The following is a 12,541-nucleotide window of genomic DNA, read 5'->3' as shown; positions in this document are numbered from 1 at the left end:
GGTGAGTAAGGGGAGGGGGGAGATGAACAAAGGAACATTATGTCTAAGGGGGGGAAAATGGTCAAAGGTTTCTCTTTCTCTCTCGTAATACTTGTACTCTGAAGTAATTTAATGAAGCTGATTGAAAAGAGATAAAGGAGAGACAAAAAAGGAAGAAAGAAAAAAGGAAGGACTCCATACAGTGCTCAGTTAAATTGTGAAATTTGCTGCCACAAGTTCTGGAGGTGACCTCTAAATAGATGGCCTCTAGCTTCTTAGAGAATAGACAAATTCATGGAGGATAAGTCTAGTATGGAGTACTAGTCATGATGCATTTTACAGGATCAGAGACAATATGTCACAGCAGCTGATTTTGACAGCAGAAGAAGGCTATGGCTTTCATTTCTTGCTTGTGGGCTTCCAAATGCATCTCCTGGGTCGCAGCAAAAAGCAGGATGCTGTAATAGATGGATCTTTGATCTGATTATGCAAAGCTCTTCCTTGTGTTGGGATGACATTTTAGTTTGCAAAATAACAACAAATGAAGTTCTTGGGAGATTTCTGAAGAAATTGGAAGATTCATGTAGACCTCAGTCGAAATCTGGCTATAAAATGTTTGAAATTGTTTATGAACCACTTGAGTCAACATTTCATACTAGAAATAAGACTATGAAATGAATGCTTAAATAGTTAACTGGTAATAAACTAGCAAAACTATACTCTGGGAATGTTCATTGAAGAGTGAGTTGTAGTTGGGTTTTTTGGGTGGAGTACAGGGGAGAAAATTCAAATCACTGTTTCAGAAGACCCATCTATTCTGACACCCACATTGAACTAAATGTTCCAGTTATTACCTAGTAGCAGTATGTGGTATTGCTTTAAATCCAAACATGTTGATGTAGCTAAACTGAGGCATATTAAATAAGATCTTTGTTACATTAGTAGTAGTAGTTGTTGTTTTACTATGGGTTGGTGCCAAAACATGTTTAATTTGATTCCAGGCTAGCCATGTCAAAGAAGGAGGAAGTGCAGGCCTAATCCCTAGCCAGTTCTTGGAAGAAAAAAGGAAAGCATTTGTTCGACGGGATTGGGACAATTCAGGTAAGGAGCACAGCAGTGTAGTACTTTGCATCACTTCTGAATCTTCAAGTTCAAGAAGGTATGAATAATGGAAGTGCATCAGTGGTTTTGGCAATTACAAATTATTTGACCTGAGATAAAACAAAAAGCAACAATTAAAATATTCACTCCCTTGCAAATTTGAGGCCTTTCTGCCACCTGCTGGTACACAGGCAATATTAAGTAGAAAGCAAACTGACTTTATAAACACAAGTATTTGTCTGCTTACAGCTTCATAAACCCAATTTACTCAAGGGTAGCATAGCTTTTGCTTGTAAAAGATAATTCCAATCTTTCCTAGCATTGATGAAAGTTTATTCTAAGTTGCCATGGAGTATTTAAAACTTTCGGTTTTCTGTTTTTACTTTTCCACATATATTTTCAGGTCCTTTTTGTGGAACAATAAGTAGTAAAAAGAAGAAAAAGATGATGTATCTCACAACTAGAAATGCAGGTATATGAACTTTTAGCATTAAATACTGCATCACAACAGAACAAACCCAGTATGAACATTTTGAATTGTGCTTGATTTGTATTTTGTTTCTTAATTTATAATTTTCAACACAAGGAGAATATTAATTTGAAAAAAGCGCTTTTATCTTCATTTCCTCCTGTTACGATACTTCTATATTGAGCACCTGTTCTTATCCATACCAGTCCAGAAAATGGCTCCTGGGGAAATTTAGCTTTTCTCTATTTCCATTTGTATATTCTTGCAATCTAACATAATGTTTTCCAAATCATATTTGGAATATTTTATATTATTCTTGAAATTCACAATATTTATATGCTGCTTTTTATGATAGCTGTCTTCCCAATGGCTTCTATGTAGTATTAAAATACAGGACATAACAAAGTAAATGCAGAACCCATAGTAAAAATAATAAACTGCAAAGTGTTTTCCCCATATTGTTTAGTGTTGTGATGTGCAAGCAGCTCCATGCATATGCAATAAATGTAGGGAGTGGGAGTATATCCACTGGCTCTGCTCTGTGTCTGTATTCAGCACTAGTGAGCAAGGAGTCCCATGTGCATAGGTTCCTCCATTCTGTTGGGAACCATGGGGTCATTATTATTCCTAATTTGTGTGAAGGAGTGAACCCCTTTCACAATGCCTGGATGTTATGACTCAGTATGAGTATGTAGAGAACATCCGTATACCGCCAAAAGCCCAGCAAGGATGTTAGCATCCTTGCAAAAGTTCTGGAGGAAATTGTCTGTATCCTAAGGTATAGAAAGAGCACTGAACAGTGTTGAAACTGTATAATGCCTCACTGTCTTGTTTTTATTATGTTAAATGTGTCCAGAATTTGACCGCCATGAAATTCAGATATATGAGGAAGTAGCCAAAATGCCTCCGTTTCAAAGAAAGACATTGGTGTTAATAGGAGCCCAGGGAGTGGGCCGAAGAAGTTTGAAAAACAGGTTTATTGTACTAAATCCCACAAAGTTTGGAACCACAGTGCCATGTAAGTTATACTGTCACCCTTGATTCTGATCTTTCCCTTCTTTCTCTCTGATGATGTTAGATTCAGGCTGGTATTATATATTGTGATGCAAGAAGAAAGCTAGAGTAACTGCAGATTAAAACACTAGAAATAAACTTGGCTCATATTTTGTAAGTAAACATTTTTACAGTGCTTTTGGGGTGGTGGTGTAGCTTTGTCTGACTAGCAGTAATTGAGTGCCAGCAAACTGCATACCAAAACACACTCGCTTGGGGAGAATAAGCTGCATGGAGCTTGGATTTATTTCTGATTCAACATTGGGCTGTATGTTATGTAAGAATGTCTGCAGTTCCAGTTTAAAAATACCTTGACAATTTTGTTTATAATTTTAAGAGTGACATTTGATGTTCCTGTTCAGGAACTTCTCAGGTTTTTGGTGCCAACATTTGAGAATACAAATTGGTAAAAATTGGGACCCCACCCTTGGATGAAATGCCATTCCGCTCATGTAGGACACGTTTTGGATCTGAGCCCTGTAAGATCTAATTGCATGAATACACAAGTGGCCATGTCAGTCTAACTTTTGATGTGTTGTGCATTTGTCAAACTTATCTAGTTACATCACGAAAGCCAAGGGATGATGAAAAAGATGGTCAAGCCTACAGGTTTGTGTCCCGAGTTGAAATGGAGGCAGATGTTAAAGCTGGAAGATACTTGGAACATGGAGAATATGAAGGAAACCTTTATGGCACCAAAATAGATTCTATCCTTGAAGTGGTTCAGACTGGAAGGACGTGCATCTTGGATGTAAATCCACAGGTATGCTGGAGTAATACTATATTCAAAAAGAAGCATCGAAAGGAAAGATTGTATAGCTGACCATATGAAGGCAATTTTAACCTTAAGAGAGCCTCTGCATTACAGATAGTGACTATAATCCCATTAACTAATCAGTGAAGAGAACATTTGATTTGCAGGTGACAAAGCATAGCAGAACCCTTCTCATTAAAAGTGCAGCTAAAGATACTTTACTCCAGGGTTGCAGCCTTTAGTCATCATTAGAGAAGCAAGTAACACTCAGTTGCGACGTTACATAATTTATTCTCCCTATTTGCTAATTTCTTTGAATCGTGCAAGGCTGAATTTTAATATTTTAAATGGGGGATATATATTTTGCACACTTTCCAGCCTCTTAAAGTTTCCTGCTTTTAGTGTATGAAGTTGTTTTCAATAATGTTCCTTTCTATCTCAGAATGTTGTGTGATCTAGCTGATGCTCTCTTTCTCTAGGCACTGAAAATATTGCGGACTTCAGAGTTTATGCCCTACGTAGTGTTCATTGCTGCTCCAGAACTTGAGACATTGCGTGCCATGCACAAAGCCGTGGTAGATGCGGGGATTACAACCAAACTTCTTACAGTAAGGCAAATCTAACTTTAAAAAATGTATATATGAACAAACCTGGCCCATTGCGTCAACACTAACATTTCTATGCCTTGTGTACTTGGTGGACACCTTCAGTCCCTAAGTTTCTTACCTTTCCTGGGTTTTTACACCATGAACGCTTCCATACATTGCTGCAGGTGGTACTTTTCCTTCCCCTTCATAACTGCTGCCTTACACAAGTTCTAGGTAGGCAGATGGCTTTCCTAAGTGATGTTCATAATGGGGTTTGTTTTTTTTTAACCTCCCAATACACGAGGATTGGGGTGTGTGAATATGATTAATGCAGGAAATAAAGTTAATGCGGCATTTCCAAGAAATGTGGCTGTTTAATTGAAAGATGGCCATACACCTTGTTTCTGTGAAAGGATGTGATCTTAAAGATGCATTATATTATCTACTTATCATAGCATGGCACCTGGGTTTTTTCCTGCCATCCCTCAGTAAAATCACTGGGGGTAGAATGCATTAAAACAATGAAAACAGAAAGTATATAGAAGCTGCATAATGAAACAGGAGGAACAATGAAGGCAACCCATAAATTCACCAGTATGAGTGATGACTTGCTTTACATGTTAAAAACAGCTAGGCAAATTAAAAGGCATTTCCCTGGTGCTAAAATTACATAAAAAGAACTTAAAGAATAAAGGCTCCCTGGGAAGCATATTTCTCAGGTGAGGCATCTCCCAAGTCACCACTCATATAAAACTTCAGATAGAGGAGGGCCTTAGATGATGATCCCAGACTTTGAGCAGATTTGTGTGGTAGAATGCTGTCCTTCAGGTACTTGGGTCCTAGGCTTTTTAGAGCTTTATAATATAATCACTAGCTCTTTGAAATGTCTTTGGCAACAAACTGGCATCATTTGTAGGGTTAGTGTTAGTGGTGAGATATGTTGGTACAGATGCAGCTGCTTCACTGTATTGCTAACTAAAGTTTTCTAGGGCTTTTTCAAATGCATGTACATTGTATTGCTGTAATCTGAGCTGGAGGCAATAGTGCTACTTGAAAAAAAAATATTTTCAGAGTTGGCTGATTCAGAGCTATAGTCAACTTACTAACATGCAAATATTATTCTAGAGTGTTTATATGTAATTATGGGCATCGAGGATTTTAGACCTTCATATAATAAATATAGTATTTTCATGCATTGAATAAAACTTGTACTCTTTAGGATATCATTGCATTTCTAAGCCTGCCTCTACCACATTTTGCTAGGAAGCAGTTCCCACTGAGATCCTCAAGAATGTCTTCTGAATAAATTATGTTTAAAATCTGGGTGCTAGTTTTAAAACCTTAACTGAAGTAAAACAATAGCAGAATTTATAGTTTCCTTTGCTTTTCAGATCATGTTTTTATTTGTTTCAATCTTCAAACAGGACACTGATTTGAAGAAAACAGTTGATGAGAGTGCACGGATTCAGAGAGCTTACAGCCACTATTTTGATCTGATCATTGTGAATGACAATCTAGACAAAGCCTTTGAAAAGTTGCAAACCGCTACAGAGAAGCTGAGGACGGAACCACAGTGGGTTCCAATTAGCTGGGTATACTGACAGTTCTTTTTGAAGACTGGTGTAAGCACCAAACTAGGCTTTCTGCACATCATAAACATTATACCGATAACACATTGTACAGAGGTGCCAGTCACTAACAGCACCTGATGCATTTGTATTCTGTGTATATTTAGATAATGGTATGCTATTCCAAGTTTTTATACAATATATTGAAGGGAAAGTGTACTTAATATGTAATTTATTTTAATTTTTCTAACTTTTTACAAATCTTTCTATTCATACCACATGAAGGAAATGCGTTGAAGCATTTTTATAAATGTTTTGATTTACTACTTTGCCTTTTACTCATCTAAGGAACATTCACTTCTACATCTGGTCTTACATTTTCACTGTGATAAGGAGAAAAATACTTGAAAAAATGTTGTTGTTTTTTGTAAAACTCTGTTTAAATCAAGTGTTTTATCTGGCTGGTTTTTTCTTATTTAGAAGAAGACACTAATCCTTATCCTAATAAACATGTATCTCTCCTTGACGTGATCAGAATTTTCAATACTTAAGCAACCAGCACTGAGCCATGTTACTGACACCTTTTTGCTTAATGTTTATAGACATGTTTTGCAGTTGTCTTGTCTTAGGCAGATGTACTGTAGACTTCCCTGTATATCTTTTTACTGACAGTAAAAGCAATACCTTGAACTTTCCCTAGGAGGCTGCTCTGGTGAGCCAACATTTCTACCCATTAGAAACAAGTATTACTGTCTGAGTTATGTAATGTGATTCATTGTGTTTGGGATCATGGTGAAATAGCCTAAGAGAGCCTTACAACACAGAACCTTGCAGTGAGGCTCAGCATGTAGGATGTTTGTTCTCACTTGTGAAAAACCATTGCTTTAAAATAACAGAACCTGCTCCTTTACAATGACTTTGCTCTGTATTTCTATATTGTTCTGTGACGCGCTTTTATTTTATGCCAGAATATTATGAGTGATTATGTGTGTTATGAAATATGATGTGATGGGACTTCTGAGCTACATGTTACCTTGTGTTATTCACCAAATAGCTTGTGAACCTAAAATTATTGTCAGTTCCTAAAAATCAATGTTATTTATAAGTGGGTTTATTTATGTTTTACAATCATGTTTCTTTTTCTTCCAGTGTTCATCGTAACTCTTCTCTTTCGGCAAAATTAATTCATCTACTAACTTAGGTTCATATTCACTTAAATACTTTTGCTGATGTATATTCTGTTTAATGAATATAAATGCAGATTGTCACTTAGACAGACTAGTCTGGTGACCATAGTTTATATTATGCTTGCTGTTGTAAATACGCCCATTCATCACTAACATGCTAGGTGCCTGAATTGGGTGTCATCTGCCATTTCATTTATTTTTTCCATGTGAAGGCAGGCACTTGGCTTCAGATTTTATTTTCAACACCAAAGTTCCATACATAGGATGCCAACAAAGGAGAAGCTTGGAAAAGGCTGAGACAGTGCAAACAAGTTCTTAAAATGTTTTATAATTTTTTTTGATTGTGCACAAGAAAACAGGGTTTGGATAGTTTTTACCTTATACAGAGACACGATGAGACACCAAAAAGGTATTATATATTTAAAACCTTTAAGGTATTTTTTTAAATACTTCAGTATATTTTGTAAATGTTATGCAGATTATTGCATACCTTTGTCTTAATTGCTGTTGCTACTTAAGATTTTAGCTTTTAACAATATAACATATTTTTTAAAAACTTCTATTATGTTAAATCTCTAGGCTATGTATTTGAAAAATGTATTCAGCTGAGACTGTGGAAAGATTATATTCCTGTGTGGTACCCAGAATGACACTTTAAAAGAATATGTCTGCAGTTTTGATGCTGTTGTAGGATTAAAGGATGAGGCACAATGTGATGATTACTTTTGGTGGACAAAGCTGTGTTTAAATGGCACCTTGCAAGAGGTCAGTGAATCCTAACCTCAGATGTTAACTCCTGCTCCTTTGTTTTCTAGTGCTTCAGTAGGTTTGGTGCATCATCTTTGGACCAGCTTGAGCAAAGGAAGCCTGGGCTTTGGGGCTCTTCTTGCTCAGATTCCAAACATGAACTATTTTTGAGAGAGAGAATCCTAAGACTGAATAGCCACATAATCTGCTCCCTATCCTCTTAGCGTTCTGTTCTGCTTTTAGCACAGTGGATGGGTATGGCTCACTTGGGTTGGAAAGCAGGAAGAGCTACTAGCAAATAGGTCAGAGTTTCATGAAAAATTAACAGGAATTAGATGTTGGTTATAAGTCCCACAAGCTCTGAAAATGGATAGTGCTGCCCAGGGGCAGTAGACGAAAAGAAAAGTGATAGGAAGCACTAATGTTTGTCTTAACGGCTGCCTCTAAAGTCAGGCACATTGAGAGAGAGCTAGCAAGCTCTGTGGACATGCAGTTTTTATACTGCTACTGTGAAGATTTTGGAAGAACTGGTTAAACTGTGTCATTAGGAGCAGCAATAGCCACGCCATGGGTTAATCCTTTTGAGTCCAACCGTGGTCTGTTGTGTGTTTAAAACAACGTGTCATTGCCATTCTCCAGCAGGAAACAGATCTAGGAACAACTGTGTTTAACATGAAATCATGCCTTTTCACAAGATGGCAGAATAAACTGACTTTTTGAACTGTGATGCCAAAGGAGGGTCGAGCTAGCTCCTCCCTAATTAATATTCAAAAAGTGATTTTACTTTCCACACCACAGTGCCACTAAATCAACTTTTGCTGTACTTGTACTTTAAAATGCTGAGCTTGCAGCATTTTCAAATGTTGAGCCCTTGTATTGTTATCATACGTTTGGAGGGGAGAGGCAGATAATAGCAGCCAAAATCCCGGTCCTTCTGCTGAGGACAGTGCCATGGTGATGTGCTCAGTATTGTACTGTTGTTGTATCAAGACTTTTTTTAAAGAGAGGGGCCACAGCTCATTGGCTGAGAATCTGCTTTGCATGCAAATGTACCAGGTTCAATCCCTGGCACCTCCAGGTAGTCCTGGAAAGACTTTTGTCTGAACTCTCAGAGAACTGTTGCCAGTGTAGCTACAGTCCGAGGCAGATGACCATATGCCTCTGCAGTTTCCAGTGCATAATGATCCCAAACGATACTGGAAAGAGCACTTGCTACATTATGTACTTTTAGGGGCTCAAGCTGGGTTTTAAAAAAATTGCTTCCCTCCCTTCTAAAGTGAGAAGAATGCGGGCAACTTCACATGTGTTTTCCATTACCTGAGAGTAAGCACCAGTGAACTCAAATACATACATGCATGCATACATACATACAGGGTTGTGCTCTACATTCTAATTACCCAATGAAGCCACTTGTCACTTCTGCCAAAACACAATTGCTTGCCGCTTTTTGTTTCATTTACTGAACTGCACATGATCAGCTGTGTGCCACCTATAGGTAAAGGGACCCCTGACCATTAGGTCCGGTTGTGGCCGACTCTGGGGTTGTGGTGCTCATCTCGCTTTATTGGCCGAGGAAGCCGGTGTACAGCTTCCAGGTCATGCGGCCAGCATGACTAAGCCACTTCTGGCGAACCAGAGCAGCACACGGAAATGCCGTTTACCTTCCTGCCAGAGCGGTACCTATTTATCTATTTGCACTTTGATGTGCTTTCGAACTGCTCGGTTGGCAGGAGCAGGGACCAAGCAACGGGAGCTCACCCCGTCATGGGGATTCAAACCGCCAACCTTCTAATCGGCAAGCCCTAGGCTCTGTGGTTTATCCCACAGCGCCAACCCACAGCGCCACAATAAAAATAGGATTGGTTTATCCGACTCTATTGGACATAGTCTAAAGTCACACAGATCAGCAGGAATTAGAAAGATGGGTATAAATGTCCTACAGTAGTAGGTAAGTCTGGTAGAAAACAAATGGAACACCTTTAAAAGTGCATTGGTCATTTTATTACCCACCTTCAAAGAAATATGTGCTCAGTGTCTCTTGAGAGAGCTTTTTATTGAGGGATAAAAATCTGGCAATCTTCTAAAAGTGAACTGTAGATCTTAAGCCAACTTATATGGTTGTATTTTTTTTAAAGAAAATGTTTTATTTTGACTTCCTTGGGTACTATGCAGTTCATTGCGCCATACAGAGTTTAATACTTGTACATAAGCTTAGAATGAGAATATTGGAATTCTGCTTGCAGTTTTTTCACTTGAAAAATTCACACCAAAATGTTGAGGATTGCAGACAATATGGATCAGGCTGATTCAGATCTACTCAAAGTTAAGTTTAGCTTATATATGGCTTTTTGTATGTATCCGGTTACTTGATCTTTTGAACAACAGAGCTGCTATAGTGTTAAAATATTCTCAAGTAATTTGTAAATATATTGCCTGGGCCATTTCCATATTATACTGTAACGTAAGGAGTAGAAGGTATCTAGTGACAGACTATAAGTCTGCAATGTAAAACTACAAGGGTGGAGGTAGAGCCAGGGCAGGGCAGAAGGCATGGGGAATTGAGTCTAGGGGTTTTTGGTGAGCAAGTGTTTCCCTTTCTGCTTCACATCATGCAGTGATGCCTTAGAGATATATGTATCTCTTTGTCTTCAATGCAGAACCTGGAAACTTACTGGGTGTGTATGCCAAAAACACAAATCCCTTTGCTTAAGTATGAGGCCCTGTTTGTCTTGTGCTAACAACTTTGCTACAGTTGTAATGAACTCTCTTTTAAGAAAATCTATGAATAAACTGAAGCCATTTAACCTTGGAGAAAACTACAGGAAGGTTGCTAGATCTTGCTTTAGGGGTCACAGATTTCCAAGCATGAGTTTTTCCTGGGAACTTTTTTTTTAGAAAAGAAAACCCAGCAACTTAAGGCTTCATAAAAAAAAAAAATCAAGTCTGAGTGAAATGTATGGGCTAGAAATCTCAAAAGGAAGATGCGGTGGTATATCCAGGGTTTCAGTGCTTTGTTTTTATACTGTCTACAGATGCAGAAGAAACTATATGTCGGCTTGGGTACTTTATTTTATATAGGCTGTAGAATCTTTGGGAGGGTAGTGGCAGCTGCTTTCAAGAACTCCAGTGGAGTCTTGTGAGCAAGGGAGAAAGATGATCTTGTTCTGTTCTTCAAATGACACAGATGTGCACAGAATTGGGTATCAACTAGGAAGTCCATATTGGTTTTCACTCTGGGAATGATGATACTAGACACAAACAAAAAAGGCAAGCAAACGTCATTGGTGTAATGAAATAGTATGAAACTTGCTGATTTGGGATCTTGAGTATTTTTTTATACCCTCGGAGCAAGGTACAGCATTCCATAAGCCGTAAGGAAGTTGTGTGGTCTAACTGGGAGAAGTTAATCACAGTTTTGGTATCACTGATCCAAATTTTAAATATTTTCCCAAATTTTAATCAGAAGTTTTTGTCTTGGCTGTAAACTTTGGCTTACATTTTAAATTACAGTTCAGTGTTATGACTATAGCTGCTAAAGAGGAACTTTGTCATTATAAAAATTAAGTAAATAGCAGCTATGAAGAGGATAAAACAGTTGGCCACAATCTAGTTATACCGGTAAGTGCTTTTTTGTATTTAAAAGATCTATAAAAAAGTATTGAAGGGCTTTGCCTCCTATGGGTTTATTTTGTAGAATGCTATAGTGCAGCTTCTATAGTAGACAAACAAATAGTTTATTGCAGCTAGGAGAGTAATCTCCCCTTAATTTTCCCTACTGAATAGGCATGGATCTGTTGTTTTGGCAGGACTGTGGCAGAGAACTTTGATCAGTCTTCCATGAATTAATTTTAACCTGGTTGTTTCAGTTTAAAGACAAGAGAAATGTGTCATTGAGGCTGTCCTAAAGCCATTCTTACATGCTACTAGAAAATTGGTAAGCTTTATCAAATGGGTAGTGCACTGATCAGGAAAAACAAACCTTTGTACAGGCATCAGTATTCAAACTAACGTAGCATATCAACTGCCACTAACATGCATTTTTTATATTCAAGTCCTACACAACTGTACATTATTATTATTTGTATTTTATAAGGATAGATTCCAAAACTTTGAATTATGTCAAGGTTATACAATTCATAATTTAGATTGCTGGTACTTTTTAGGTTTTTATGAAGCATCTATCACTTATTATTTGGTTTCTGTATGTGCACTGAAGTTGATATGTATTATTTGTGCAATCTGATTCAACCTTGGACTTTAGTCCTCTCCAGGCCTTATTGCCCTAAGAGACAGCATTGGTAGAGGAAGGCGCTGTGTAGTTTAAGTAAACTTCTGTGGTGAGGAGACTTGTACCAACCTGGAGGCTTCCTATACAACTGAGAACCAGGAAAGTCAATGTTTGCGGTATCATGGGGAGCTTCAATGGAACTAACAAGGCTCCTCGCTGCAGAAGTTTATTTCAATTGTGCAAAGGGCTGGAAGGATTTGCATGGCCTCAAGAGACAGAGCTAAGTGCACAGCCTTGCAGCTCCATTCTGTGCATGTTGCCTCACTGGGCAGTCACACCCGAAGAGGACTTTCGTCGATAAGAATTGTAAGATGTCCCTTGATAGCCTAATCCCAGAAAAATATTGTCTGGTACATTGATCAATTTAGACTATTCTGATGGACCACGGGGAAATTGATTAACTGCTAAAGTAGTTCCATAGAACAAGGCTAAGTGCTACTCAGCTAAACTACAGTAACTTTTTTTTAAAACCCTCAATGTTTTCACGTTAAAGGCATATGTTGTTCTGTATAATTGTTGAAATGTACAAAGCTGTGAAATCCTGTTAACTCCTAATAAAGTATTTTTGTATATATGAAATAAATTTAATATTGGAAAAAGGGTTGCCTTGCAAGTTTTCTTAGCCCTTTCCTGAATGCCTGTGACGGAATGTTGCTGAACATCATTTTGTAGGGTAAATGTCACCACTGAACATCACTGCTTTGCTGAGAAAATGGGGAAAACAAAGAGGGGGCCATACAGAAATGTATAGATTAGCCATGTGAGTGAATTCCCTCTTTTATTGAATACGCCATCCCAGTTAACATAG

The 12,541-nt window shown here is 37.9% G+C and overlaps 1 protein-coding gene across 12 annotated transcripts in view; it reads left to right on the top strand.

Annotated features, from left to right (window-relative positions):
• Window positions 1-12,332, top strand: part of PALS2 (protein associated with LIN7 2, MAGUK p55 family member) — a 37,890-nt gene extending 25,558 nt beyond the window's left edge. For all 12 annotated transcript variants that reach the window (XM_081883309.1, XM_081883317.1, XM_081883315.1 and 9 more), the window contains 6 exons: window positions 981-1,080; window positions 1,484-1,552; window positions 2,406-2,567; window positions 3,163-3,365; window positions 3,836-3,964; window positions 5,368-12,332. In XM_081883309.1, the coding sequence (XP_081739435.1) occupies window positions 981-1,080; window positions 1,484-1,552; window positions 2,406-2,567; window positions 3,163-3,365; window positions 3,836-3,964; window positions 5,368-5,544 (840 nt within the window). In that variant the 3' untranslated portion in view covers window positions 5,545-12,332. The remainder of the gene's footprint in view (window positions 1-980; window positions 1,081-1,483; window positions 1,553-2,405; window positions 2,568-3,162; window positions 3,366-3,835; window positions 3,965-5,367) is intronic.
• Window positions 12,333-12,541: the final 209 nt, after the last annotated feature.

The sequence above is a fragment of the Podarcis melisellensis genome (genome assembly GCF_964234715.1).
Source record: "Podarcis melisellensis genome assembly, chromosome: 12".
NCBI classification, from domain to species: Eukaryota; Metazoa; Chordata; class Lepidosauria; order Squamata; family Lacertidae; genus Podarcis; species Podarcis melisellensis.
The sequence above is the reverse complement of the archived record's forward strand: the minus strand, read 5'-3'. Positions and strand labels throughout refer to the sequence as shown.